This window comes from Spea bombifrons, chromosome 2 (assembly GCF_027358695.1).
Source record: "Spea bombifrons isolate aSpeBom1 chromosome 2, aSpeBom1.2.pri, whole genome shotgun sequence".
Classification (NCBI taxonomy): Eukaryota; Metazoa; Chordata; class Amphibia; order Anura; family Pelobatidae; genus Spea; species Spea bombifrons.
Window position 1 is genome coordinate 63,070,890 of NC_071088.1, and position 26,117 is coordinate 63,097,006.

A 26,117-nucleotide genomic window follows, 5' to 3' on the forward strand; every position below is an offset into this window, starting at 1 on the left:
ATCATATATTTTTAAAAACTAGACACCCCAAGGTATTTGAAATGCTGGTATTTTAACCCTTTCCATGCTCTAGTTTTACCACCAGCCTTTGTGAAACTTTTTTTGTATTTTTTTCACACATGTTGTACTTCAGGTATAAATTTATCGCTCCTGGTATATGTCCGTGTCAAACAACACCCCAATATGTGTTCAGTAACATCTCCTGATGTTGATGTGATACCCCACATGCATGGGTTTGTAGGGTTATTTGGGAGGTAAAAGGCCGCCTTTGTGAGGTGTGTATTTTTATGCCATTTAGACATCTGATCCTACTGCCCCCATGTCCCATATTTGGGACATCTTTGAACCCGGACAATTCAATTTACCCCATTAACTCTTTCCATGCTGGAATTTTTGTAAAGATAAAGAATTTTAGGACTTGCTTATTAAAAACTTTTTTTTGGGGTGACACTGGGGACTTTCACATGTTACCATATTTTTTTTTTTAAACATTTTTGAACAATATATATTTTTTGAAATTATTATTTTTTTTACCAATCACTCTGATTAGTGAGCTGGGCTCCATTGACCTTGTGGAGTCCGTGGTATTCAGTCATAAGTAGCAAGTGTGACATATCTATGGACTTCATAATTTGCAAGAAATCCATAAATGCAAGAATTATTGCAGTGGCGAGCACAGGAGGGAGAATAAAATGAAAATTAGTTATTTTGACTGATATGGTTCCACCACACAAGGGGGAGGTCACTTATGGTTCCTATAGGTACACCTTCCCTCCACTTATACCACCTCTGGGCCGGCTTGGAAACGCGAGATAAACTGGAAAAGTATAAATTTAATGAGAGGAAATTCGTCAGTGTGCTTACTAGGGGCCAAGATCTAATTTTGAGTAAGTCGCCATCTTTCCTTGCCGGAGCCCTACGGACAGAAAAACTGTTACTTTAGCATTCAAGTGAATAGTTAGGTTTTCTGTAATTTCTCCTTTTTATTTTCATCCGTTTGGTGTAAATAATCTGTTTATCATCTTTTTTGTGTGTACTGTGGCTATTTTTTGTTCATAATAAATATTCCTTTATTAAGTTCTGCCTTTGTCTGGTAAAGTTACCTGATGAGGCTATTTTATTGGTAATTTGAAATCACCTATTTATTGTGTTAAAGTATATTGCATAGGTTCTTAGTCTAATTCGCTTGGGGGACCAAGGCACCCCATTTATAAATTGTCTTGGTGGTGGCAGCGTTATGATATTAGTTATATCATTTAACTGTGGGTGGTATTAAGGGTGGATATTTTTATCACTATTTCCGGTCTAGGGCAGACAGATAGTGAATTTTATCCCTTTTACCAACAGAACCAAGTTGTGTGCACGCTTGGATTATGGTGCGTTCGTGACATCACATGTCATGACTTGTGGAAACCTTGCGTTGTCATTTTTTAAAGATACACTTTATTGGTTCACTTGCATTTAAGCAGGGATATCACTCAAAATATACTGTTAAAAAAAGCATCAGTTGGCAGTTGTATATATATACGATCACATAAGTGTTGAATAGGAAAGGGATCAATTGCAGACTATGTGAAACTAACAATGTGCCCAGTCACCCTAAAACTGCGGCAAAACCCCTATGACTCTGGGTCAAACCCTGAGAGTTACCATATATGATAACCAAAAAAACTACAAAATAGTCAACTAAACAGGATCATTCCATTGGTTGCCAAGGTGAAAACATTCCTTTTTTCTCTTTAAACGATGCACTATGATCACTCTTTATAAAAAGAAGTAAGTGAGCTCTAACCGGGTTTGAGAGGCCTCTAAAATTTCCGTCATGCCTCCAGTAATCACAGGAAGCCAGTAAGTCACAATAAGACTACCAAGCAGATCAGATCGCTCAAAAACAGCAGCTCTCAGGCGTCAGCATGAGCTGTTCCCAAGACAACCAACCACAGCAACGCGACTTCCGCCAAAGGAAGTCGACAAATGGCCATCTTGTAAAAGGGTAGCTTCGTAAGTGGATGATTATTTTAAAGAACGTCTCAAAATAATATTAAACTATTTATTTCTAGCATTACGCAAAGAAAGTCTTAACATTTGACAGTTCTCTGTTCACATTGTGCTAATGCAATAAATGTTCTCGGAAGAAAACGCAAAAGGAAATACAATTGATATATCGTCTCAATTTAACTACGCGTTGGAAGGATTCTACTTGAGTGGTTGGCGTTTACGAATGCCATCCTCAACATGGCTGACGCATGGCGTCTCGTTTTCTATTGGCTCAGATTCGGTTATGTTGTCACGTGATAGGTAGCGCACACCTCTCTTCTGGCGGTTGAATTTGAATTTGCTGTTCGGTTGAAGGTGCTGGGCACTGCCGGAAGACGGAGTAGAGCGGCCTGGGCGGGTAAATATTCTGTTTATTTATAATGCGGGAGTATGAGGTCGAAGGATTAAATAACGGGTCTCCGATAGTTGTAGTTAAAAGCTTGTTCCCCGGTCAGTGTATGTTTAATTATGTAGTATGTATTGTTGGGCGAGTTCATAGCATGGCCGGTATTCCATGGACTAAGTGTCTGTGTAATTTATAACGTGTGGGGTTTGTCTTATTTCAGAATAATTCACAAGCCTTTTATGCTTTAAATTGTTATATGTTGGCTCTTTATCTATACACTGAGAGTCATTATTTAACAGCAAACTGAATCCTATATGGGAGAATCCCCTTTCAAGGCCTTACTCCATCCATTGCTCTGATGTGGACACTCTAGCCTGTTTGACAGACTTATTGTTTGCTTGTAAGGAGTCACTGGTCCAGCTTCTTAAGACAGATGACTAGCAGAAATATGTCAAGCATGTGTGCTCCGCTTTTTTTTTTATTGCTGGTTTGGGTACTGATCCTTTTGAACTCTACTTGTAGAGAAATGCTGACCCCATTTTTATCTTAACCTGGCTGTTGAGTTTGTTTGGTCCTGGGTTGACCAATATGTGTAATGCTGATGTCCTCTTACACACAGTTGGCAACCCACCCCTCATATTTTCCTATGTACCAAGGGATTGCTTATAAAATGTTCCTGTTGATGACTCTAGTAATACAAAAAAAAATGTCCATATTGTTTTTAGGTTTTCTAGTTGTTAACAACCATGGCACCAACAAAGAAACGAACCAACAGGGGGCAAAAAAATCGTTCAGTGAAGAATGAGAAGCTGGCTTCATTCATCAAGGACTTTGATAGTCAAGGTATTTTCAATAGCTTGTGCTGCATGATTGTGTTAACCAATACCAATATATATAGCAGTCAGTTTGTGGATCTCTGATGCTGTTTTTTTGAGGTTGCCAGTGTTCTAACTAGATGAGTGTGTTGTTGAAACAAGTTTACGCCTCACAAGTATAGGGAACATGGTAATGTTTATCTGCTCGAAACCCAATGGTTGGTTTCCCGTAGACGTTGCTTATTGTGGCACACGTGCCAAAGGTTTGCCATCTCTGTGCTAGGAAGTACAGTATTTTATCAAAGTTGAACACCGTTTATAAGCCCCTACAAAGGTCCTGTCAGACCATTACAGCAAGTGATCCTCTCTTCCCTTCAATATTATCACATTTCCCCTAGCACAGGAGGTGGTTCTGCCTATAAGGATAGGGCAGGAAGGAATAAAATACCTTTGTAAGGGGCTATTGTCTGGATGGCGCCAGATTTGGTTGAAGTTCTGTGAGTCCATTGTTTCACCCCCCCCATCATATCTTTTTTTTTTTGTATCTCCAGTGCCACTGGGAGTGACAAGGGAAACATTAAATTCTTACCTGAGAATCTCTTTTCCTTGCTACTTCCCGGTAGCAATTTGTTGCCCTCTCTGATAAATGTAATTTTGTTCTGTATTTTTGGTCTTATGTATTCACTGAGGTAGAGGGGGGCTTCTGGGTATTTTATTCTTTCCTACCCTATCCGGATAGGTGGAGCCATCTCCTGTGTTACCGTGATAGCTTATGCCTTGTCTTCAGTTAGGAGTCTATGCGGTCTAAAGCTTCTATAATGTAAGTAGCTGGGGAAGAGAGGAACATTTGTAGTGTTCTTGTATTCCCTTAGTAAGGGCTACAGTAGAGTGGGCCTGTTAAAGTTTAGTCCTCAGCTTACACAGGAAGACCAGTCATTTTATTTATAACTAAACAATATTTATGTATCCATTATGGTTGAGCTGTATGAGTAAAAGCTGTAAGATCCAAAAATTCTGGTCTGTTTGCAGCCCTTGAATCCTAAAGAATGACAACTTCTGTCATGTAGTATAGTACGCTATGACCAAAAGTATGTGGGCACCCCTCCTCATTATTGTTTCAGCCACACCCATCGTTAACAGGTGTATAAAATCGAGTGCATAGGCAGCCATCTCCATAGACAAATATTGGCAGTAGAATGGTCATACTGAAGAGCTTAGCGACTTTAAGCCTCTGGAAGCAACATCTGCACAAGCACTGTATCGGGGGCTTTCCATGGCTGAGCAGCTAAATGCATGCCAAAGATCGCTATATGCCATGCCATGCCATGCCAAGTGTTTAGATATGGGTAGTGTAAAGGACACCACTGCCACTGGACTGAAAACGTGCTTTCTGGAGTGATGAATCAGGCGTCATCTAGAAGTCTGGGCGAATTTGAGTTTGCCTGATGCCGGGAGAACGCTACATACCGGAATGCAAAGTGCCTACTGTAACGTTTGGGGGGGGATAATGGTCTAGGCCTTTTTTTTTTCTTTTCAGGCTTTGGACTGGACCTCTTTGTTCAAATGAAGGGCACTGCTTGTGTTACAGCATACAAATACATTTAACCCCTTGGCTGCTAAGCCATTTCCTACCCTGGTGCTAAGCTGGTTTTCGGCATTTTGGTGCATCTCACGTTTAAACGTGTTTAGAAGTAAATTTCTTAGGAATAAACTATACAAACCATATATTGTTTTTTTCAGCACACCCAGCAGATTCCAAATATACCATTTTTATATGTGTATGTCTCATTAGGTTTGCAAAATAAAGCCAAAAATGGTGAAAAAAGTGTAATTTTTCACTTCCGACTCAATAAAAAGTAGTTCGTAATGTTATTTTTCTAAACTCTAATATCAAAAGCTGCGTTGCTAAATATTTGTAGTAGGTAACCGGTCTAAAATAAACAGAAATTGAGAACAGTAGACTGTGTTTTTCTAATATTTTATAGCTAAAAGTTAAATTTATTAGACTATGACAAAAGACATCTTTAAATTTAATGCATGGCTGCCATCAATTAAACAGCTCTAGCTGCCTGGGATGTTAAAATATGCCAACAAAACGATATATTTTTAGAAACTACACCCCCAGCTTCAGCAAATGAGGTCTTAGTTGTATTTGTATCACAAATCTGACGTGCACAACAAATAAGTGAATATCACACTTCTAAAAGTAAAAAAAAATTAAATTAAAAGCGACAAGTTCATTTATGTCTTGCGCACTCCAGTCTTGTGCTACGAATACATGCAGCCCCTCATTTGATGCGCCAAGGGGTGTAGTTTCTGAAAATATATACTTTATGTACCATAATTTAACTTTCCAGCTGTCTAGAGCTGTCTAAATGCAGGCATCACCCCTAAATGTTTTAAGACAATTTTTTTAACAAGATTCTCCAATCTGCCATATCTGAAGTTAAAGGGGTCTAGACATCTGGGAAGTTAAATTAGGGTACATAAAGTACACATTTCAAGAAACTACACCCCTTGGAGCTTCAAATGAGGGGCTACATGTATTTCTAGGACAAAAGTTGAGTGCACAAATAATGATGGAATATGTTGCTTTGGCTAGAAAATGTTTTTTCTAACCATAGCGACATTTTCATTTGTGTCTAGCGCACTCCAGGTTTGTACTAGAAACACATGCAGCCCCTCATTTGATGTGCCAAAGGGGTGTAGTTTTTGAAAATATGTACTTTTTGTGCCATAATTTAACTTCTTACGTGAGCAGTAATGCCATGTCAAGGCTTCAACCCTAATTACTGATCATTCACACGCCTTTCATATCTCCATTCACTCACAGAAGCACACGCCATTCTTTCCATACATTTACTCACAGAAGCACACACCATTCTTTCCCCTTACAATCCCAAAGAAATGATGGTAAAGGGAGGAAAAAAAAATCACTTTTACAGCAAAAATAAGTTTTGCAGTAAAAATGCAAGGCGCTCCAGGGATGATATGGTTACTCACGTACCGCACAGGCTAAATGGCTGATTTTAATAATATTTGCAGTTAATCAGGATTTCAAAAATTGCCTTCCTCTACCATTGGCTAAATTTAACCCCATGATCAAAGGGATCATGGGGTTAAAATTTAGTATCGGCCATTTTTAAAAAGGGAATGTGACTTTTTATAGCTATATGATCGCTGTGGTAACATTGGCTACCACAGTGATCATTTAGCTAGAATACTTAAACTTTTTTTTTAAAGTTAAACTAGTTTGTTTAGATAATTTAATTTGGGGGTCTCTAGGCAATTTTGATCTTTATTTATCTGCCTTTAGAGACCCCCCAAATCATTTTTTTACTTTTTTTGTACATTTTTATTTTTTTAACGTAATATTTTTTATTTTATTATTATTTACAATCTATATAACGTTGGAAAGGTGAGGCAATTACCTTTCCGACGGTATATGTTGGGGGTCTGTAGCTGCTTAGATGCCTGAGATACATGCACCTAAGCAGCATGCCCCCATACCTCTTTAACTGACAATTGTCAGTTTTCAATAAAGTTGCGCGGTGATGTCATCGCGTCATTACGCGCGATGTCACCGGACGGATCGGGTGGTCCCAGTGATGCCCTTCAATATGAGGGGCAGATCGCCGGGGTAGGTGGTGATGGGGGTCCACAGACCTCCATCAAGGTAAGATAGTGCTAGCGACGGCATGGTGCCGTCGTTAGCACCTGACTGGGACTGCTAGCGACGGCACCATGCCGTCGTTAGCAGTCAAGGGGTTAAGTCAATTGTATGTTTCCAGCTTTGTGGCCCGAAGGGGAAGGCCATTTCTTCTGTCATGTCTGTGCCATTGTGCACAAAGCTAGGTTGATAAAGACATGGTTTAAGTTTGGGGTGGAGGGACTGGAGTGGTCTGCAGAGCCCTTACCTAAACCCCCACTGAACACTTTTGGGATAAATTGGAACACTGCGAGCCAGGCATTCTCATCCAACATTAGTGTCTTTACTTTTTAAGTACTTCAATATGCATTATGTTTCTGTAGGAAAAACCAATTACATAGTTTACCCCCTTCCATGGCCCTGTTTTTGCGCCACTTGTAGCAGCATCAGGCAGTTAATGGCAGGAGAGCCAAATACAAGCGAGCTTAGGAGCTGATGTATTGAGAAGGTATCCTACAAAAGCATTCCATGCAATTGCAAGGGTGAACATAAAGGTAATTTAAAGGGTAATCTGCAATGGACCATAACAAAAGGAGGCAGAAACCACTAGAGAAGACAAATAGCCAAATCAGTGCAATTTGTTGATGACTGGCATTTAGACCGAAACATTGGAACTTAACCAAGTGTGATTTTAAATGAATTTTGTCTGTGTGGGGGTGGTTTTCTTTGTCAAAATGCCATGTTAATCTATACCTTCTCATTTACAGTTAAGACTATAGTTGAGGAGTTAAAGGCCAGTGTCACGAGCAATCTGAAAGAAGTGGACAGTCTGTACAATATTGAACTAATTAAACTACCACTGGCTATAAGAGAGATGTGTTGGCTTGATTTCTTTGGTAAGTCTGCTTTGTTTTTAATACTATTTGTTATTGGCTGTGGTTATTGTCTTTTTGACACATCCCGGTATTTCTATTAACCTTTTTTTTTTTCCTTTTTTCCCTAGCTAAAGGTGGAAGTGAGAGAGCTTTGGAGGCAGCTACTACAGTAAGTTGTATACAAGTACTGCATTTCTGAGTATCTAAATGTTACATGTTTAAATGTGATGTAAGGATGTTTTACTTTCCTGGAAGGCTGGTAGATAAGTGGAACAGCCTCCGAACAGAAATGATAGAGGGCAATCTCTTGCTTGCCTCTAAATTTATAGACCCTTGTTCAATACGGCAAGGATTAATAACTTGGTCTGCCGCCAGTATTTAAGCTACATTTTATCACACATTATGTCTTTGTATACAGCTCCTAATGCTATATTCTCCTTACAAAAAGCTATTCAATGTTACTGTGACTTAAATATACCAGCCCATGGACTGTAGCTTAGCATTTTGGAGTGCATAAATGTGATGAACCTACTGTAGCTGTCAAATGGCTTAATGGTGAAGGTGCAATTTTTATTTTATACAAGCACAGTGTGGTATAATAGCCTACTGGAAATAAAATTTGACAGTAATTATGTGGGTGGCTAATTTTAGAGCATATTTATTATAAAGAAATTGTTCTCTGGCTCACTCAAACCAGTAAGCTTTGCTGAAGCAGTCCTAAAAGCTATTACAATTACACATTACTTGTCTGAAATAATTAGCATTCTTCAAATAAACCTGTTATCTTTTCTTAGCCTATTAAACTCATATCGACTAAACTAAACTGGTTGGGAACATAACGAAAATTTACTTTACCACTTTCTTGTTCTGTGTTGTCGAGATCTTGTTTTAGTATTGAGGCATTCCTACCGAATGGAAGAATCACTGAATTATTGTTACTGTTTGCAGGTAAATGTTGACATGGATGAAATAACATCAAGCGTTTCCCAAACACCCTTTAAATCTTCCAAGAAAGGTAAATTTATGACTTTTCTGTTACTTTTACCAAATGTCTGTTTACCAAGATATTACAAACATTAAATGTTATTGCTTTTAAATTTTAACAAAATCTGTGTATTCACCTTATGTAAATACAGTTGCATGAAAAAGAAAGTACACCCTCTTTGAAATTCTACTTTTTTACTTGTTAGGACATAACAATCATCTGTTCCTTAGCAGGTCTAAAAATTAAGTAAATACAACCTCAGATGCACAACACCGTATCATGATTTATTTAACAAAAATATAGCCAAAATAAAGAATCCATGTGCGAAAAACTAAGTACACCCTTACTGCTTCCATAGGAATAAATTACTAAGTAGCAGACAGGTGCTGCTAATCAAATGCCCAAATAATTTGTCAGCAAGTGTGACCATCTCTAGCATTTTGCTGGTCTGGAGCATTCGTTAAGACAATGCCGAGGAGGAGAGACATCAGTAATGATCTTAGGGACACAATTGTGTCTGCCCATCAATCTGGGAAGGGTTGTAAAGCCGTTTCCAAACAATTTAAAGTCCATTGTTCTACAATGAGAGAGGTTATTCAAAAGTGGAAGACATTCAGGATAGTTGCCAATCTTCCCAGGAGTGGGCATCCCAGCAAATTCACCCCAAGGTCACCAAGTATTGTTTGTTAGGAAAGAGGACCAGGAGAAGGCCTCTTACTAAAAAAGAACATGGCAGCAGGGCTTAAGTTTGCAAAGTTGCATCTGAACAAACAAGACTTCTGGAACAATATCCTTTGGACAGACTAGACCAAAGTGGAGATGTTTGGCCATAATGCACAGCACCGCGATTGGTGAAAATCAAACACAGCATATCAACACAAACACCTGATACTAGCTGTCAAGCACGGTGGTGGAGGGGTGATGATTTGGGCTTGTTTTGCAGTCAATGGACCTGGGAACTTTGCAGTCATAGTTGGACGTGAAGTCCTCTGTATGCCATAGAATACAATGTGAGGCTAAAGCATGGCTGAAATTGGGTCATGCAACAGGACAATGATCCCAAGCACACCAGCAAATCTACAACAGAATGGCTGAAAACAAAAAGAATCAAGGTGTTGCAATAGTCCAGACCTCAACCCCATTCAAAAGTGCCCCCAAACTTCAATGAACTCAACCTTCTTTGTAAAGAAGAGTAGGCCAAAATTCCTCCCATATGAGACTAAGTCACGCAGAAAATGGTTGCTTCAAATTACTGCTGCTAAAGGTGGTTTTACAGACTACTGAGTCTTAAGGTTCTTTATTTTGGTTTTACTTTTATTGAATAAAGACACGATGCAATATGTGATGTTTTGTTCCTCTGAGTTTGTTTACCCATCTGCGAAGGAACAAGTGATTATGTCCTGCTATGTAAAACCATAGAATTCAAAGAGGGGTGTGTTTTTTTCACATGACTGTACCATGGGGCCGGCATGCTGTTGTTTATGTATACTTTCCCCCCTCAATTTGTGATAGGTTACTTGACTTTTTTTTGTTTCAGCTGATCAGTTCTGGCTTTGAAAACAAAAAGCACACCACCTATAGCTAGCGTTAATAAATGTAACCCTACTAAAGTTCACTGTTCCTCTTTTAAAGACAGAGGGAATCTATCATACCAATGGATGCTAATACAGTTAAATAAAACCCCACAAATAGATTATGACAAATATTAGCCAGTTATATAGCTAACTTTCTGTTCTTGTAGCAAAAAAACACAAGATGGAGTCAATTCAAGATGACCTGGAAAACACCGCATTAAAAAGTGTATTAAGAACAAAATCAAAGGTATGTTTCTGAATTGGTAGTTATACTTTACTGTCATTGACCTAAGAAAGTGGGGAAAAATTACTTGCTGCTAAATTCACATGAATTAGCAGATACATCATTTTCCTCACTGAGTGTGCATGATGTGGTATACTTGCCATGTTGGAATGCAGTATATTTGCATAGATTACTTGTTATGGTGATGCATATTTTGTGTATTTATTGTAAACAAAGTCCTAAAAAAAATACTTGTTGTCCTCAGGCAAAAGTATCTGCAAAGAAGCCTGCCACTGCAAGAAAGACCAGAGCTTCTGCAGCAAATGTGGCAAACACCAGTAAGAGGTAAAACTCTTGGCTTTTATATATACAATCTCTGGTCACTTTATTAGGTACACCTTGCTAGTACCGGGTTGGACCCTTTTTTTGCCTACAGAACTGCTTTCATTCTTCGTGGCATACTTTCTACGAGCTGCTGGAAACATTCCTCAGAGACTCTGGTCCATATGGACATGGCATCACGCAGTTGCTGCAGATTTGTCGGCTGTACATCCATAATGCGAATCTACCATTCCACCACATCCCAAAGGTGCTCTATTGGATTGAGATCTGCTGACTGTGGAGGCCATTGGAGTACAGTGAATTCATTGTCATGTTCAAGAAACCAGTTTGAGATGATGTGTGCTTTGTGACATGGTGCATTATCCTGCTGGAAGCAGCCATCAGATGTGGTCATAAAAGGAATCTACATGGTCAGCAACAATACTCGGGTAGGCTGTCGCATTTAAACAATGCTCCATTGGTAATTGGGGCCCAAAGTGTACCAAGAAAATGTCCTCCCACACCATTACACCACCAGCTTGAACCGTTGATGCCAAAGTCTGACCCTGTCATCTGAATGCCACAGCTGGAATCGTGACTCATTAGACCAGGTGATATTCTTCCAGTCTTCCATCATCCACTTTTGGTGAGCATGTGTGAATTGTAGCCTCAACTTCCTGTTAGCTAACTGTAGTGGCACCGGGTGTGGTCTTCTGCTGCAGCGCATCTGAATCAAGGTTTGACCTGTGGTGTGCGTTCAGAGATGATATTCTGCTTACCTTGGTTGTAAGGAGTGGTTATTTGAGTTACTGTTGCCTTTCTGTCATTCTCCTTTGACCTCTGACATCAACAAGGCATTTTCATCCACACAATTGCTGCTCACTGGATATTTTCTCTTTTTCTGACCATTCTCTGTAAACCCTAGAGATGGTTGTGCCTGTCTGGCAACAACAACCACGTTCAGTTCACTTAAACCCTCTTTCTTCCCCATTCTGATGCTTGGTTTGAATGTCGGCAAGTGGTCTTGACCACATCTACATGCCTAAATGCGTCGAATTGCTGCCATGTCGCTGACTAGCTATTTGTGTTAACAAGTGTCATGTGACTCGTGTTACAAGGTCTCAGGTGTGAATGGGGAGCAGGTGTGTTCAACATGGCGAAGAACTCTCTGAGGATCTAAAAAAAAAATTGTTGCTCTACATAAAGATGGCCTAGGCTATAAGAAGATTGCCGAGACTGTGAAACTGAGCTGCAACATGGTGGGCAAGACCATACAGCGGTTTCTCAGGACAGGTTCCACTCAGAACGGGCCTCACCAAAGAAGTTGTGCACATGCTCTGCATCCTATCCAGAGGTTGTCTTTGGGAAATAGATGTGCTGCCAGCATTGCTACAGAGGTTGAAGGGGTGGGGGTCAGCCTGTCAGTGCTCAGACCATACGCTGCATCAAATTGGTCTGCATGGCTGTCCTCCCAGAAGGAAGTGTCCTTTAAAGATGATGCACAAGTAAGCCCGCGGACAGTTTGCTAAAGACAAGCAGAGTAAGGACATGGATTATTGGAACCATGTCCTGTGGTCCGATGAGACCAAGATAAACTAATTTGGTTCAGATGGTGTCAAGCGTGTGTGGCGGCAACTAGGTCAGGGGTACAAAGACAAGCGTGTGTCTTGCCTACAGTCGAGCATGGTGGAAGTGTCATGGTCTGGGCCTGCATGAGTGCTGCTGGCACTGGGGAGCTACAGTTCATTGAGAGAAGCATTAATGCCAACATGTACTGTGACATACTGAAGCAGGGCATCATCCCCTCCCTTTCGGAGACTGGGCCGCAGGGCAGTATTCCAACACAACGACCCCACCACACGCACACACATCCAAGACGACCACTGCCTTGCTAAAGAAGAATAGGGTAAAGGTGATGGACTGGCCAAGCATGTCTCCAGACCTAAACCATATTGAGCATCTGTGGGGCATCCTCAAATGGAAGGTGGGGTGCAAGGTCTCTAACATCCACCAGCTCTGATGTCGTCATGAAGGAGTGGAAGAGGACTCCAGTGGCAACCTGTGAACCAGGCAACCAGGCTCTGGTGAACCCCATGCCCAAGTGGGTTAAGGCAGTGCTGGAAAATAAAGATGGCCCCACAAAATATTGACACTTTGGGCCCAATTTGGACATTTCCACTTAGGAGTGTACTCACGTTTGTTGCCATGGTTTTTTGTGAGGGGACAGCAAATTTACACTGTTATGCAGGCTTTACACTCACTACTTTACATTGCAGCAGAGTGTCATGTCGCATGAAAAGATATGATAAAATATTTACAAAAACGTGAGGGGTGTACTCACTTTTTGTTAACGTATGTTGAGGAATATTCAATTCAAAGATTAGTTCCATTTATTATAAAAGCATTCGTTGGACAGTACCTGTTTTAAGATGGATAACGCCATAGCAAGGGCCAAATTTTGTAGCTGTTACTTTGCAAATTGTAATTTCAAAAACAATTTCTGTTCCGGTGAGTGGGTTGGCAGACCTGAGACGACAGATCTGTATCCTGTTCGCTAGCCAAATATACCATCATGATTTTATGAAGTGTTACGTTTTTATACTTGAATACGGTATTTGCTCGATTTATAAGACAAGGTTTTTTTCAGAGCAAATGTTCTGAAAAATACCACTCGTCTTATAATCGGGGTCGTCTTATAATCATACCTCAGTCTGACTATGAGACGACTAAGATCCAGATCCCCCGCAGATCCCCTCAACCTCCCCGCCCCACTTACCAGTACTTCAGAGTCCCTGGTGTGCAGCTGTCATGTAGCTGGGGCAGCGTGTAGGCTCGCGCTGCAGCCGGAAGGAGGCGTGGCTAGCAGCGGGGGTTGTCTGCACCGGCGCGGGGAACTCTGATCTCTGAGAGCCGGGGAATGTCTGCGCGATGCACGCAGACAACCCCGGCTGCAGCGTGAGTCTACACGCTGCCCCAGCTACATGACAGGAGACTCAGAAGTACCGGTAAGTTTGGGTTGGTGGGGGGGGAGTGTTAAATGGGGGGCATAAGGCATTTCTGGAGGCAGGGTGCTCTGTGAAATGCCTTTTAACCCCCTTAATGCCGTTCTGCCTCCAGAAATGCCTTTTTAACCCGCTATACGCCTCTGCCTTCTGAAATGCCTTAAACCTCCCTATATGCCACTCTTCCCCATAATATGCCTTTTTAACCCTCTATATGCCACTCTGCCTCCTGAAATGCCTTAAACCTCCCTATATGCCACTATTCCCCATAATATGCCTTTTAACCCTCTAAGTGCCAGAGTGGCATATAGAGTTAAAAGGCATATCATGGGGCACAGTGGCATATAGGGTTAAAAGGCATATCATGGGGCACAGTGGCATATAGGGGGTATAAGGCATTTCTGGGGCAGATGTGCATAACTGGGGGGCAGGTTGGAAAATAGAAGGAAATAAAACCAAAATATTTTTCTCAATCATAGCTTTTATTAAAAAAAATTGTTTAAATGAATTAACATTTACTGGTAAAACTTTTTTCCTATAGGGTCGTCTTATATTCAGGCTTTTTCTTTTTTTCCTAAATTAATATTAAGATTATAATCAGGGTCGTCTTATAATCGAGCAAATACGGTATAATTTCCTCTGTATTATACTTGCCATGGCCAAGTAACTAGCCCCTGGGCCAGCGCAACCGCAATTAAGACTTGCAGATTGCATGAGATGGTTGTAGGCACACAAGTCATAGCTAGCTGAGCTCAGATATTAAAAAGCAAACTTCTGTTCTTTAAATACAAGCAAACATATTTGATCCTAAACTTTAGCCATGTTCTATTGACTGCTTACAAATTTCTCTACTCTTACTATTGTAAAATGTAACAATAGAACTGTCTGAATTCAATTAGTTTAGATTCATATTTAAGTTACTTGTACTGGTGTTAGAAAATAATTGTTGGTGTCTAACCGTAGCATGATGGCTATATCTCAATATATATATATATTTTTTTTCTTTAGAGCAAGTAAAAGAAGTCGTGCCACACCATCTACCAACAGAATGGCAGACAGCTCAATATTAGGAGTCACTCCAAAGGTCACACCCAAATTTGATACCAGGTAACGTATTTGACTAGATTAGCAGAAGGACAGTACTGAAAAAGCAAGTTTATTATTATGATTTAGCTTCTTTGATTTCCATTTATCTATGCCATGAATAATCATGTTAGAATGTACACCCCTTTTCACTAACATTACAATAACTATTTCACATTATATTTTCAGAGTGTTTAAAACGCCAGGGCTTCGGCCAGAGAATGCGCAAGAGCCTGTTTACAGTTTATCTGCCAATGGCAGCCCATTAGCATCTTTAAACAAGGTGTTCCTCAATGTGCCCACACTGGAAGGAAAAGTAAGGATTTCTGTTACTGCAAACCACTGATAAACTGCTAATTGCTCTCAAGATTTCCTTTCCGAAGTTTTATATTGAGGAATCGGGAACATGTGCCTCTTACATTCTTTCTTTCTGAGATAAAATGTCGCGGTCTGTGGTATCTGAAAAATATCTTTAGCAGATCCACATCCCCCTCCTAATTTTTTTTTTTTTTTTTTTTTTTTTAATCACAAAATGCAAAACCTGATATTAAGTATTCCCAGCAAATAAAATATACATGAACAGACTTGGTGTGGTGATTATGCAGGGGTTTGCCCAAAATATCACATGACTGACAATGACTTTCAGGTCTGTAGATAATTTAATTGGCACAAAATGAAAGCTCAAAATCTGCTGCATAAAAACATGTAAACTAGGTACAGGAGTGTTAGGCTACAGTTCATCTGTTTACAGAGTCCCAAAATAGGAAACTTGTGGACACACTTAGCCTAACTATTTTTTTTTGTCCTGGTAAAATAGAATATCCGTCTGATGGCCGATGATGTGAACAATGTAGACCTCAGTCGTTTGGACCCTCAAGCGTATGAAAATATTAAGCTGCTCACGGTAAGTTTATTTCTGCTTATGGTTTTTTTTTTTTTTTTTTTAATTTAACGATTCTGTTTGACATAAGGTCAGTCCTACAACAAACGTGTATCTTAAGACGTGCTCACATGGTTAACGGACACAGCCATAAATCATACAGGACGGGTCTGGAAGAGTTTAATTTTTTTCTTTTTATCTTATTAATGTCCAGTCCATGCAATGAGAGCAATACATATCACCAGCAGAGGGGGGATAGGGGTCCAGAGGCTAAGCTGACCCTAGCATCATTAACGTTGCTACAAAGTGGGGAAAATTAATACAGTAGCCCAAACAGTCCAATAGCCCCACTACTGGTGGAGGACATGAGTAAGGAAATGAATGAATTGATGGTCCAATTTCTGCTCCTAACCATTCGGTTATTGTCATGGATATCTTCATTAAGAGTAGCACAGTCCAACAGAAATAGTTTTCAGGCAAGGATGTATTAAATTAATGTTGGAATTGTGCACCAAGTTATTGGTTTAAAATTTCTGGAATAAATACAAACCAATTAAATAGCACATTTAAAGACAGGTTATTCCCAAAGGTTCATTACAAAATCAGAAAGATGTATAGTTTGATTACATTTTATACTGTAAGGCTTGGATCACCAAGCAGTGTGTGTATATGTATAATACACACACACACACGCTTGGTGCATGGCATGCATTAGTGTCTGTGAGTGTGGCGTTAGCGCGTTTCACTGTCTTTAGTGTGAGCATATTGGTGTTAGCATGCATGTGCCATGAGCGTATTTTTTGGGCCCGAAAACTACACTTCTATCATGCCCAGGTTCCAGGATGAGTGTGATGTTAGCTGTGCTGGAATCTGGGTATGTCTGGGCATGATAGGAGTGTTATTGCTGTTAGCAATCATGTATATTTAATATAGCAATCACACTCCTATCATGCACAAGCAGCCAACACATGCACATCACTTTCAGCCTCCCTGTGCCCTGTCCCCCCCTACTTACACATCCATGCTATCACACACATTCATTCACGCAGACACTCTCCCCTACCCTTACCTGAACCACAGATCTTCCGGTGCCGCTCGCAGACTGTTTCCCTCTGTGTTGCTCGAACTCTGAGTGAACTTCTCTTGACCCGCCCAGGGGAGCGGGAATGGAGCGGAGTCATGTGATGTACATTCACGTGACTTCACTGGATTCCTGTGTCTCCTACACGGAACAAGAGATGCTGCTGAGCAACACAGAGGTAAGCGAGGAAAAAAAACCCACAACCACTGTATAAGATGCAGCCTGTTTTTACACCCCAAATTTTTCGAAACAGGTGCGTCTTATACATGGGGAAATACGGTATGTCCATTACAATTTAGCAATTTTTAATTGTTGAACCAAGTTAATTTGATAAATATTGATGGATCCACTTATTCAATTAATTTCACCCATTTATCAATTCTTTAAAATGTATTATCATTTATATATTAAGGGGTGATGGTGGAGCATCCCCTGAAGAGAGGGGAGAATGTGACAAACTTTAAATTAAAACATGTTTGGTGTATGTCTCCTACATTTGTGGCTGGATCCAAACCAATTTGCAAACCCCTCTGTTTACACATACACTTTATGTAAAAAAAAAAAAAAAAAAAGTTGACACTGGCGCAGATGCTTGGATTCTTGATGGGTTTCTAGATCCAAGCAATGTCTGTTTAATATAAAACATTGCAGTATTGCCATCTGGTGGCCAAACATTGCTATATTTACTGCCATTCACGCAATGAATACAACAATTACATAGACTAATGCTTTCAAGTTAAAGTTGCACTGTAGTGGTTTCAGTTGGTATAGTGTGCCACTAAGCTTTTTAATGTGCACCATGACATTTTATAAAAACCTTTACTTCTAGAAATTACTGGCAGGTATTGTAAAATACTCCAGATACCTTATCAACATTGCAGGATGAAGTGACACATAGTCCATTTAGAAAATGTCATGGATAGATTCTGTACCATAAAAATCAGTCTAATATCCATAATCCACAATGCCATTTTTTTGCTACAATGGTTTTAATATAAACTTTTTTTTTCTTCAAAAAATCATGACATCTTATGAACAGGCAATATATGGACTGAGACTGTGTGTATCTCAATAAACTAGCCATTACATCACACCCACAGAGCATGCAGGTATAGCTTACTGGCATCCCTTTATGCATAGCTTAAACACAGAGGACATAGTGAAATCAACACAGTAAGCAATTTATACCAACTTCTTTCAACTGAGTGATATTTTACAAGAGATTGTAAAATCGTTTAAGCAGGGCCCTCCTCACCTGTTGTGTTATGTTACATACTACTTGTTATGTCCTGTCTAACTGTTGTACAGCGCTATAGAATTTGGCGCTATATAAAACAAATATACTTAAGGCATAACGTCATGCTAAGGAAAACAAATCTTCTGATTGCCTTTTTTTTTAGAATATACTTATGTAACTTTTTTTTCTTTTCTTCCCAGAGTCAGCTTGAAAAAATCTGCAAGAAGCTAAAATGAATGTCTGATTTTATTTTCGTTATTTTCTTAAATACTGTTTTTGCTGTATAATTTTGTAAAATATTTTATGTGCTATGTATTTTATTCTTAGTGATGTAATATGCCAGGTTTTAGAATTATGGTGTGACCTATATCCCTGATCTGTTTCTGCTTTAGCTTGTTGTCTTTCACTAATAAAGCACACATTATCAGCTTGGCTAAATTTGGCTGATTGTAATTTGGCATATTAACTCCTTAAGGGCAGAGCTGTGTTTTTATTTCTGCAGTGCCTGTTTATCTACAGTTTTTCCTTATTTTTATTTTTTTCCTCTCACTCTCCGCACGTTATATTGTTCCAGGACTAGCATTATGTAACGGGACGCCTGTGTAACCCGTCTAGGTACTGCCGCCAAGCTGCACTTCCTTCTACCAGGAGACCAGCGTTTTAACCCCTTCTGAGTCACAGAACCAGAGTTGTGGAGTGAAGGGGGATGCCGCTGCACCACCGCTGCGTTGGCCCTGTGGCTACTGCCCTGAAATAGACAGTTATTACAGCAGCCCAACCCAAGCATCAAACCGCACCAATGTTGAGGTGAAAACAGGGCTGAGTTTTATTAAAAACACAACAGTATTTAAACCATACAAGGGGGTAATTTCCATACAATAGTGACAGCAAACCACATAGTTCTCCATCAGGCCCTCCTTTGCACACGGCTCAGTATTTGCACTCGACCCATTAGGGGCTCTCTATTGTAGTCTGTGGGGAAGCTGGTAAACACGGTTCCCTGACTTCTGGTAGAAACCGGGTGGATATCGGATCTTGGTGTAAATACTGGCAAAGTCCTCACCTGTAATGTACCACACGTAAAACAGAGACAGACTCATCCTTCCTAAAGTAAAAAGCTGCCTCCGAAGGACTTTTTGTTTTGTTTTGTTCTTCCTATCTCAGGTAGGAGGACTCTGTCCCTCAGTTTGATTGTTTTTCTGGGCACCAGCTTGGGTCTTTATGGACTGGCTAAGCCCACAAGGTTGAGGGTAGCATGGGACCATAAAGCCCCTGGTCAGCTTTGCCAGACCTGCTTTTTATTTTTTATTTTTTTTCTTCATTTTGGGGTTTCCCCAGACTGGAGTGACTCATGTTTTGGACTCTATCACCAACTAATTTTATAATGAAAACGACAGAAGCAGTTCTATTATATTTTGACGTTTTCATTCTTTTTACCGGCGGAGATGACCACCTTGTTACAGATGTCTCAGGATGTTATTTCAAGCCCCTGGTCTGATCTGGATGGATGTATGTGTGTGTACTCTGCTAGTCAGTGACCATATCTGCTCCTGATTTACCAGACTGCCTGAGGAAGAGAATTCACAAAGGCTTCAGCTAAGCCAAAACCTTGTGCAGGATGCAATCAACTTTTGAGACATGCAGAACACTGCTTCTTTGAGATAGTATACAAAGTAGTTGATGGGGCCAAATCCCCTAGAAAGAATGAAAATTTTGTTATGGCTAAAATCTGAAATGCATGCTACTATCCAATTGGTACGTACCCAACAACCTTTAATGGCAGGTTGTCATTCAGAGAACCTCTTCTCTATGCCCTCAACTTTATAGTATTTTTGGAGCCCTCTCAATTTGTCATTGTTTACTTAGATTCAGAGCAAGAATTGCAGGATTCAAAGTTCTTGCCCTCTGAAGAAGACGAAGGTGAGAACTGACTATTCCTATTTCCTGCGGAAGCAATCAGGACATTGACTGCAGAAGTAAGATTAGCCTTTCTAAAAAGGAAGCCTTCTTTCAGGGCCTCTCAAAGCATTCTTCCTCATTTCCAGTCCATGAGGCATGTTTCAGACCGAGCATTGTATCAGCTTCTGTGTCTAGAGCATTAAGAGCAGAGCTGGTACAGACAGATGATATAGCAGCTAAAGCTCCCAGAGAGATAATTCTGAAGAATATTTTGTCTATCAGGATGGCAGTCGTGTTTTTGTGTGACATATTTCTGATGAGTATTCATATGTATGCTAGGACCTCAGCTATAAGTGTCTGCTAGAAGAGCGTTGTGGCTTAGTGATTTGAATATACCCTTCTCAGGGAAGATCCTTTTTGGCTCGGAATTGGAAACGGTACGAGAGAAGAGTACTGGAGACAAAAATTAGGAAAGGCCTTAGGGGCCCCCCTCCAGGCTCCCTAGCATGCAACTACTCCCTCCGCTCTCAAAAGAAAATATTTGCCACACTGACTGCAGATTAGGGGTTGATTGTGAGAGTCAGTGCAGTGTTCCCTCCTTCTGATCCTACTGTTAGTCCCTTTGTCCCCTCATTCACTAAGCCACACCTCTCTTTTCCTTCCTCTCTGTAGTTCAGGTATAGATCAAATAAACACACTTAAACCGCACTTGCATGTACAGGTCAACTGAATAAGTCATACAAACCCTATATTTGCAGGTATACATAATGTATGGAAACATAGCATAGCAGGTATAGATCAACAGAATAACACACAAACCCAACTGTGCATGTATAGATCAATTGAAATTTACATGTGTCTCAGGATTGAAGGTATAGATAAAATAAACAGAATCAGACATACAAATCCTGTATTCGCAGGTATACAATAACAATGTATGGAAACATAGAATAGCAGGTATAGATCAACCGAATAACACACAAAACTAGCTTTGCAGGTATAGATCAACTTGAAGGCTCATGTAAACTCAGCACTGCAAGTATAAATCAACTGAATAAGACATACAAACCCTGTATTTGCAGGTATACATAAATAATGTATGTAAACATAGCATATCAGATACAGATCAACAGAATAACACACAAACCCAACTTTGCAGGTATAGATCAATTGGAATTCATGTAAAAACTCAGCATTAAAGGTATAGATTAAGCCCCCTAAATTGCAGGCATAGATCACAGGTTGCACACCTCACATAGATCCTGACCAGCACCCTGATTACAGTCCAGAGTGATCCAACTTTGCCCCCAAGCAGCCCAGCATGATCCAACTTTGTCCCCAAACAGCCCGCTCTGTGCCATCATTGTCCCCAAGGCTCAAACACCCTGCTTGTGCCATCTTTGCCTTTGCCACATATCCATTAATGCATTCTCACAAATCATTCAAGCCATTCATCCACACATTAAGTCATTCATTCTCTCACTCATTCACATAATTCACTTACACATTAATTCATTCTCTTACTCATTCACACAATTCATTCATATTTTAATTCATTCATTCTCAGTCTTTATTTGAATATTCTTACTACCCCCCCTTCAGTATCTACCCCATCTAACTATCTACTCCCTTTCCCCCTTTGTAGTTCACTTACCTTGCTGAAGTCCTGTGGTGGGAGTGCAAGGCCTCCGTCTCGCTGCTCTGCCATGGTGCGCGCGGCTTCACTGCTGAGCGCCGGAATATGGCGTCATATTCAGGTGCTCACAGTGAAACACCGGCACCGAGAGAGACACCTCACGCTCCCACCAGCACAGTCAGGGCAGCGCTGAGGCGGGTGGCGGCTGGAGCGGAGAATACAGAGGGGCGCTGTGAGCCATTGGCTTCAAAGGGTGTTCAGATTGAGATAAACTTTTCTTACATTTGCTTGTAGGAAAGCTCTTTTGTTGTGTGTTGATGTAGGACTGCATTTTAGAATTTCTACAATTCATAATATATAATATATAATTATATTACAAATGGAGCACATCTAAGTATATATACATTTCTGATGACATGTATTTCACCACTGCATTCATTCCTGCCACTTCAATTTCACCTACCCTTTTTGTAAAGTAATACTTACTTTATCTCAAGTCAATGAAAACTACTTATCACATGTTATCACTAGGAGGCAGACTAGTTCCACCTGAATAAGAAACTCAGCAATTGCAGGGATCAGACAAAAGGGAAAAAGTAAAAGTTATGTTTATGAATTAAAATATTATATACAGTACTGTGCAAAAGCTTTAGGCAGATGTGAAAATATGCTGTAAAGTAAGAAGGCTTTAATAATTTATTTTTATCTTTTCACAAAATGCAACGTGAGCAAACAGAAGAAAAATTTAAATCAAATGAATATTAGGTGTGATACCCTTTGCCTCCAAAACAGCATTGATTCTTCTAGGTACATTTGCACAAAGTCAGGGATTGTGTAGGCATATAGTTAGGTGTATGTTTAAACAATTATACCAATATTCTAAGGCGAAGGTGAAGGCTCTGGGTAGCCCGGAGCCCAGAAGTTCCCAGCTATGGAAATATCTTCAGTGGAAATGATGGTATGGTCCGCTAATCTCAACATCATTGAGTCAGTCTGGTATTACATGAAGAGTGGTGGTTAGTTCTCCGAGATTATTGGAATGACCTACTGTGTTTCTTAAATAACTGTTTGAAGGCAGAAAGTCGTCACACCAAATATTGCTTTGATTTAGATTTTTACTTCTGTTGACTCAATTTGCATTTTGTCAATAAAATAAAAAATAAAAATACACTATTCACATGTTTATTTTTTGAAGCATTCTTACTTTACAGCATTTTTCACATCAGCCTAAAACTTTTGCACAGCGTTAGCCAGTTTTTTATCGTAAATTAAAAAAATAAACTTTCATGGTTGGCAGGTATTAGGATGTCACCACGTAGTGCTGCAAAATTGTGTGCCCAGTAGAACCTAACCGAGCTGAGACATCTTGCATGATCAGCCACCTATACAGTGAGGCACATATTTGTCTTCACAGCATGCTTTCATACATTGATCATGGAAAGCTACATGTTAAAAGCAGGGTTAAGGAAGCAGCAGGTTTCGGGTGGATAGTTCATGAAATGCCCCATAGGCTCCAGACTGGAATCCTTGTATAAGCATTTTGTCCACTCATGGACAAATTATTAAGTACAATGAGAGCATGTTGGTCAACACCCTATTAAAAACAATACAATTAATGATTGTTCATGTTAAATTGAACATTTAAATCAAGTATCTTGCTACTTTAAAGTAATACTTCCTTAATGACACAGAGTTCTAGGCCATTAAATACATTCTGTAAACAAAGATTTTGTTTGATTGGCCTGCGGGTGGAGCTGTTGACCAACAATATTTACATACCAAGCCTGGTCTATTATATTTCAACCTTCCTTCAAAATTTTAAAAGAAAATAGTTATTGTTGACCTAGCATGTAATAATAACCGAAGGCACCATTTGTAGATAAAGCAGTCACAGCGGTTATCCTGGCAGGAGCATACTCACTGTAATGAAATGGAGCTTTATATCTAAAAGATTTTGCTCAATACAAACCACAGACATCCTTACTGAACTACCTGTGGAGTCCTGGGTAACTTTATTGTGGCAGTGAAAGTGCTTTTTGTGTAAAGACGTTTCAGAGATTTTTGAAGAAATAAACAGTAGTAGTAAGAGCCATCCGCTATGTGCAGTATAATATATATATTTACTTCCAGAGAAATAATTTAACTACCTGATAAATAAGTCCCCAGTCAGCCCTCATTGTGTATTTATGCCCTCTGCCAGGCCCCCTTTAGGACTGATTTATGTGATACCCCCACCCCCTTGTGTATTGCCCACAGCCAGCCCCATGTGTATTTCTGCCCTCCAGCCGGCCCCTCTTTTAGTATTCATTTAAGTGATGCCCCTGAGCATTTATACACAAGAGGGGCATCACTTAAATGAATACTAAAAGAGGGGCCGGCTGGAGGGCAGAAATACACATGGGGCTGGCTGTGGGCAATACACAAGGGGGTGGGGGTATCACATAAATCAGTCCTAAAGGGGGCCTGGCAGAGGGCATAAATACACAATGAGGGCTGACTGGGGACAATACATAAGGGGGGAACTGGGACCATCACATAAATCAATACTAAAGGCAGGGACTGTCTGGGGGCAATTCACAAGAAGCAACAAACAAAAGGTCAACAACAAAGCAGTGTGGAAAATACATTTTTTTATTGTTGTAGCTTAGCCTGTCGAGATGTGGGTGTCAGTGTGGCAGAGCCTGTCCAGATTTTTATGTGCTTGGGTGTCGGTGTGGCAGAGCCCGTCTTGGTGTGTGTGTGTGTTTGGTCATCTGTTTCCTGGCACTTAACTTTCTGTAGGATAAAACACCCTCCTGAATTTGTAGTCACTTCAAAGGAGAAACCTTTCTATGCCCAGAAATCAGTGAGTGGAAAAGTAAAAGGGATTGTGTTATTTATTTTATTGTAATCTGCATATTTTATTCAAATAGATTAGTTGCACTAACTTGTAGCTTCAAGGGTCCCATGTATCATGACTATTTTAGTGTACTGATGTACAGGAGGATCCAGGTCCCCTGCAGCTGCGGGGGATCTGGATCTTAGTCGTCTCATAGTCAGACCTATTTGAGGTCTGATTATTATAGGACGACCCCGATTATAAGACGAGGGGTTTTTTTCAGAGCATTTGCTCTGAAAAAAACCTCGTCTTATTATCGAGCAAATACGGTATATATAAAGTCCTACAATTAGCACTAAATCTTCACAAAAATTCTCGCATGGAAAGAGTTAAAATATTGGAATTATAAATGCCCATAGGGTACCTAGTTTTAAAAAATGTATGATTTGATGGTGTAAATTGAATTGGCCGGCTTCAAAGATGTCCCAAATATGGGATGTGGGCACAGACTGACAAGATGTCTAAATGGCAAAAAATGCACACCTCACAAAGGTGGCCTTTTTACCTCCCAGATAACCCAACAAACCGATGCATGGGGGTATCACAATATTTTATCATTTTTTTTTATAAGTTAGATGATATGATAAAAATAATGGTATCTAAAGAAAGCCCTGCTTGTCCTGAAAAAGCATTATATAATGTGTGTGGGTGCACAAAATGAGAAAGAAGAAAATTACAGCAACACTGAAAAATGTTAAAAGAGTCTTTATCCCAAAATGTAGTACGAGAAAGAAACAGTCTTGTCATGTGTTAAAAAGAATGATTTATAGCTATTTGGATGGTAAGTAGTGTGGCTCAGATGTATGTATGTGTAAGGTGTGTGACGTGTGGGCACAAGAGCTCAACCACGTGATACAATACAGGGCTCTTTCATTTCCAGTTCAGCCCTGTCTGGAACTAGAGCCAGTGGAAATAGAGCAAGCGAGGTTGGGATGTCTGTGTTAAACCCATTTCTTGAAAATAAAAGATCATGCTAGAATATGTATGAAATTTGAGGACAAAAGACTAATGTGGTGTAGAATTATGTCAACACATTCTTTATTTCCAACCAGTAATGAATTTAGTTTTGCCTACACAAAGTCATATCTCCTTATTCTCCTTAAAGGAGAATAACCAAGATCCATTTCCAAGAATGTTTATTATTTTTACAATAAAGAAATCAGAATATGACTCCTTGAATCCGTAAAATTTTCAGATGCTGATCCCATTTTAAGTACCAATATAAAGAGCTCTTCAGTGACCTGTTCATTAACAGAAATATACAAAGAACAAGAGGTCACCCTCTGAGACTGGAAGAGCGCAGGTTTCATAGACGACAAAGGAAGGGATTCTTTACAGTGAGGACAATAAAGGTATGGAATTCACTTCCAGGGGAGGTGGTGTTATCCAATACATTAGATACCTTCAAAAGGGGCCTTGATCTTTTCTTAGAAAGGCATGACACACAGGGATATAAATAGAATAACATTAATATTTTAGAGCTTCTTGATCCAAGGAGAAATCCGATTGCCTCTTGGAGTCAAGAAGGATTTTTTTCCCCTGATAGCAGAATTCGAAGTAGCTTAATTAGGGTTTTTTGCCTTCTTTTGGATCAAG

The 26,117-nt window shown here is 39.9% G+C and overlaps 1 protein-coding gene across 1 annotated transcript; it reads left to right on the forward strand.

Moving 5' to 3' along the window:
- The first annotated feature begins 2,301 nt into the window (after positions 1–2,301).
- CDCA8 (cell division cycle associated 8) lies at positions 2,302–18,546 on the forward strand. The gene is made up of 11 exons (XM_053454541.1): positions 2,302–2,395; positions 3,109–3,226; positions 7,615–7,743; positions 7,851–7,891; positions 8,671–8,737; positions 10,449–10,528; positions 10,770–10,849; positions 14,836–14,934; positions 15,100–15,226; positions 15,728–15,814; positions 18,309–18,546. The coding sequence occupies exons 2-11, from the start codon at positions 3,130–3,132 to the stop codon at positions 18,342–18,344; spliced, it is 843 nt and encodes a 280-aa protein (XP_053310516.1). The 5' UTR covers positions 2,302–2,395; positions 3,109–3,129; the 3' UTR covers positions 18,345–18,546.
- Positions 18,547–26,117: the final 7,571 nt, after the last annotated feature.